Raw genomic sequence first — 4,654 nt, 5'->3', positions numbered from 1 at the left:
CCTGCTGCGCCTGGCGTTGGAGCAGCGGCGGGCGGGCCTGCCTGCCGCCCACCCTCTGCGCGGCCGAGTGGCACGAGAGCTGCGATCTGCGGTGCTTGGGAGCCGCCAGCCTCCAGGGACACTCGTGAAGCCCACTGCCCTGACAGGTAGTCACCCTCCTGCTACAGCGCCCCCTGCCCTTCAGGGAGGACCGAGGCCAGTGGGCAAGAACTTTGGGGATGAGTTCCAGTCTTGGCCACACCGCCCAGCTCTGTGACCTTGGGCAAATGACGTCAACTTCTTGTGCACGAAGAGCTAAGCACAGGGCCTGACGCGGTCAGATGGGGTCCACGATTAGCTGTTACTCAATAACTAACCACATCTATGGCTGGGCAACTCATAGGCCTGCCAGCCTGGGAACCCCGTCCTGGGCAGCTGGGACTATTAGGAAGTTCTTTCTAGGGCTAGCTGGTGGCATGGTGGTTAAGATGGCTGGATCTCACATTGCTGACAGTGGGGTTTGAGCCCCAGACCTGGCAGCTTGAGAAACAGGCCAGGTATGTGTGTGTGCATACCCAAAATTCCAAAAGGTGGGAGAAAACGAGGAGAAGGGATTGTGGTACGACCATCTTCTATGGGGGGGTGCTTGTTCACTTTCCCTCCCTTTGTCTGTCTCTCTCAGGCAAGCATACACACCTTGTAGCAAAAAAAAAAAAAAAAAAAAAAAATTATTTCTTGTCCCAAGCTGAGATCTTTCTCCTTAGCAAACGGCCATCAACACATCATCTGTGACCACAGCCTTTTGAAGCCCTGAGCTTTACTGAGATGCTGCGGTGTGAGCTAGAGAGGCCGGGGCCTGCGTGTGCAGAGCCTGCGTGTGCAGAGCCCTGGTGCAAGGGCAGGCAGGCCACATTCCTTCGTGAGCACAGCTGAGGAAAGGAAGGGCCCCCACCTGACTCTGGGGAATCAGGGATGCTTCCTGAAGGTGGTGTTGTCTGAGCTTAACCCTGAAGGACTTGTACCTATGACCAAGTAGACAAGGGGCAGGCAGAGGGACAGCTTGTTGAAGGGCCTAGAATCTGACTGCTTGGGGCCACCACATACCCCGTTTTCTGCCTAAACGCCCCAGTTCCTCAAGTAGGTATTCCTCAGGTGATCTCCCCACCCCAGGCACCTGCCTCTTTACAGGGTTACGCAGAGGGGCCTGGACTCCCTCAACAGTGCTCTTAGGCCCTGATGACCTCCTCAAAAGCTGCTGGATTTCCCTGCTCCGCTTTGAGAGACAAAGCCCTAGGGACCCTAAAAAGGGAACCCTCCTGGTTGGCAAAACACACTGGGGACTTAACCCCTCCTTCCATTCACCTGCTTTTCCGAACATCTGGAAACGGAGGCCTAGGCAGCAGAAGAGCAGGAACCAGGCCCCCTGCTCCCTATCCCAGCCTCGGTGCTCTCAGGGCCATGGCGTCTGCGTGGTGTTCTCAAGGCCTGGAGCCCTGTGTAGCACCGTGGCACGTACGCTGGCTCCGTGTGGCCTGGCTGAGGTCTGGGTCTTGCTCTTCTGCCTTGTAGCTGCTGTACCAGCACCCCAGAATGCACTGGAGGGCAGAGCCAGTCAGTTTGCCCCGAGGGTGGCAGGTGGCCGCCAGGGCCGAATATGGCCAGAGTCTGGGCTCAGCTGCCTCCTGGAGGAGAGGGCATTTCTGGGGCCCCCTTGCATGCTGGGGTTGGCGGTGGCAAGGTGACACCTGACATGTCCCCACAGGGACGCTACAGGTCCGCCTCCTGGGCTGTGAACAGCTGCTGACTGCCGTGCCCGGACGCTCTCCGGTGGCCGCACTGGCCGGCAGCCCCTCCGAGAGCTGGCTTCGGGCCAGGGCCAAGCCGCAGCGTGGCGGCGGAGAGCTGGCCAGTGAGTAGAGAAGGCGCTGTGGGGGCGGCCAGGGCCCCTGCTCCAGCCCACTCTAAGCCCCAGCTCTGGCCCCACAGGCGAGGTGCTGGCCGTGCTGAAGGTGGACAACCACGTTGTGGGCCAGACAAGCTGGGGACAGGTGGCCGAGCGGTCCTGGGACCAGACCTTTGTCATCCCCCTGGAGCGAGTAAGACCAGCCTTCATATGGTCAGGGTGACCGTGGGCCGTGGGGTGGGAGGCTGCTCAGGTCGGGCTGCGGCCACGCCCCAGGCCTCAGCCTGGCCTCCCTGACACAGGCTCGCGAGCTGGAGATCGGGGTGCACTGGCGGGACTGGCGGCAGCTGTGTGGGGTGGCCTTCCTGAGGCTTGAGGATTTCCTGGACAACGCTTGTCACCAGCTATCCCTCAGCCTGGTGCCACAGGGGCTGCTGTTTGCTCAGGTGCTCCTTGCGTCCCTCCTCTGCCTTGCCGACCTTGGGGGATCAGGAGTGGAAATGGGGACCCGAAAGGAGGTCTCCAGATGAGACTCCCCAGCCACTAGCTGGGGCTCCAGCTAGAGGCCCATGTCCTAGTCTTGGTGCCCTGCTTCATGGGGGAACCCGAACAAGTGTCCCTCTGCTCCGGGGCCTCGGTTTCTGCACAGGTGCCAATGCGGGCAGTGAATGAATCTCTCTGGGTCTCTGGCTCTTGTATCTGTTGACACTGAGGGCTCAGGCTAGAGGTGGGGAAGGAGGGGACTGCTCTTCAGCCCTGCCTCCACCCTTGCAGGTGACCTTCTGTGACCCTGTCTTTGAGAGGCGGCCCAGGCTGCAGAGGCAGAAGCGCATTTTTTCTAAACGCAGAGGTGTGGAGGGGGCAGAGGTGTGGAGGGGCAGGGCTGTACATGGAGGGAGGGCTTTAGGGGCATCTCGCCAGGCTGAGCTCCCTGTCTGCCCCCAGGCCGGGACTTCCTGCGGGCTTCCCAGATGAACCTCAGCATGGCAGCCTGGGGCCGCTTGGTCATGAACCTGCTGCCCCCCTGCAGCTCCCCAAGCACAATCAGCCCCCCAAAAGAGTGCCCTCGGACCCCGACCGCACCCCGAGGGGACCCCAGCCCTGCCTCCCCCAGGTGAGAGCCACCTCGCCCCAGACCACATGCGTCTCTGTGGCTCTTGTCCTTCTCTAAGCTCAGTCGTGCCTGTCTTTCTGTCCCCGGAGCTCACCACCCCCCTCTGCATGGCTGTGTGTCTGTCCCACCAGCTCATCATCTGCCTAAGCTCACCCTGTGTCTGCTTCTGCCCCCACAGTCATTTCCTGCCCAAGGAGACCTCCTCGGGAGAAGAAGTGAAGCCCCCCGCCAAGCCCCCACGCCTCTACCTGCCCCAGGAGCCGACCCCCGAGGAGACTCCGGTGAGGGGTGGGCGGGGGTCAGGACTGCTCCGGGTGGATGGGGATGAGGTGGTTGGCCGGGAGGATGGAGGTAAGGACGCCCTGCCCGCCCTCTGCTCTTGCAGCTCACCAAGCGCCCCCACATGGAACTCAGGACCGGACTCGGGCCACCTCCACCAGCTTCACCCACCAGGTACCCCCCTCCGCTCCCCTCACGTTCGAGACCGTACCCGCGTATCTGCATGTCTGTGTGTCCACCTTCGTCGCTCACGGCTCCTGGAGGGTGTGCCTGGCTTGCTCTTGGGTTCTTACCTGTGAACCTACTTACTGCGCCCCAGATGTGTGCAGCCTCCAGGGAACTGCTGTCAGGGGCCTCTGCGCATGGGGCTCGGGGTGACTAGGTGGAGCCCAGCACTTGTTCCAGGGGCTCCTGGGCCCTCCTTCTCTTGCAGGAAACCACCCCGGCTTCAGGACTTCCGCTGCTTGGCTGTGCTGGGCCGGGGCCACTTCGGGAAGGTAGTGGGCTCTGCGGGTGCCGTGGAGCAGGGCGGGCGGGCCCCAGCACATTAGCCAGGGGACAGTGTGTTCATGGGGCTCTGAGGGCTTCCCACCCTGCCCACCTGGAGCCAGCTCTCTCTTGCCCCCAGGTCCTCCTGGTACAGTTCAAGGGCACCGGGAAGTACTACGCCATCAAAGCGCTGAAGAAGCAGGAGGTGCTTGGCCGGGACGAGATCGAGAGGTGTGCGGTGGGCAGTAGGGTTCCAGGCACCCAGGCTCCTGGCCCTGGAGGGGACCCAAAAGGGCTGGCCTGGCTGTGGGCATCCAGAAGGCAGCTGAAGGCCCCTCGGCTTTGGAAGGTGGCCCTGTGGGGTCAGCCGGACCTCGGTCCTCTTTTGGTTCTTGCAGTTGCTAACTGTGCCCTTGGGCAGGTCCCCTCTTCTCTGTGAACCTGTCTGCCCTTCTGTAAAATGGGGGTTGTGGTGGCCGTACAGGCTCAGCGGCCACTGTGAGCCTTTGAGTGACAGGAGCAATCATGACCTGCCTGCACTTGAAAGCAAACACTTTATGCGTGGTAGGGCGTGTGCACGAACGCAGGGCAGGGTGGCAGGAGGAGCGCCCTCTTACGGGGCTGATAGCGCCACAGCTCCTTCCTCAGTTCCGCGGCCTGGCAGGTCGTGGGCACTCACCCTTGTGCCTGTGCATTTCAGGCTGGGGACTTGAACTGCAGTTGCCACGTGGGACTTGAGCAGGGCACCCCCACTGGCCACGGAGCCAGCACTCCCACCTGGCACTTTGAAGATCCAGGGAGCCAGGGCTGTTGTGAGGTGGCAGGACACAGCCTGTGGCAGTGTCCCTGCCCTCTGAGACACACCCTCCTTCCAGCCTGTTCTGTGAGAA

The 4,654-nt window shown here is 61.9% G+C and overlaps 1 protein-coding gene across 1 annotated transcript in view; it reads left to right on the top strand.

Moving 5' to 3' along the window:
- The window catches only part of PKN3 (protein kinase N3), a gene marked incomplete in the record, with an annotated part of 14,970 nt that overhangs the window by 6,523 nt on the left and 3,793 nt on the right, over window positions 1–4,654 (top strand). The window contains 10 exon segments of the mRNA XM_014590031.2: window positions 1–146; window positions 1,742–1,888; window positions 1,966–2,075; window positions 2,185–2,328; window positions 2,657–2,732; window positions 2,828–2,996; window positions 3,175–3,277; window positions 3,382–3,449; window positions 3,709–3,772; window positions 3,904–3,995. The exon segment at window positions 1–146 is cut by the window's left edge and continues 8 nt beyond it. Coding sequence (XP_014445517.1) covers window positions 1–146; window positions 1,742–1,888; window positions 1,966–2,075; window positions 2,185–2,328; window positions 2,657–2,732; window positions 2,828–2,996; window positions 3,175–3,277; window positions 3,382–3,449; window positions 3,709–3,772; window positions 3,904–3,995 — 1,119 coding nt within the window.

Source organism: Tupaia chinensis, unplaced genomic scaffold, assembly GCF_000334495.1.
Source record: "Tupaia chinensis unplaced genomic scaffold, TupChi_1.0 Scaffold000394_1, whole genome shotgun sequence".
Classification (NCBI taxonomy): domain Eukaryota; kingdom Metazoa; phylum Chordata; class Mammalia; order Scandentia; family Tupaiidae; genus Tupaia; species Tupaia belangeri.
The sequence above is the reverse complement of the archived record's forward strand: the minus strand, read 5'-3'. Positions and strand labels throughout refer to the sequence as shown.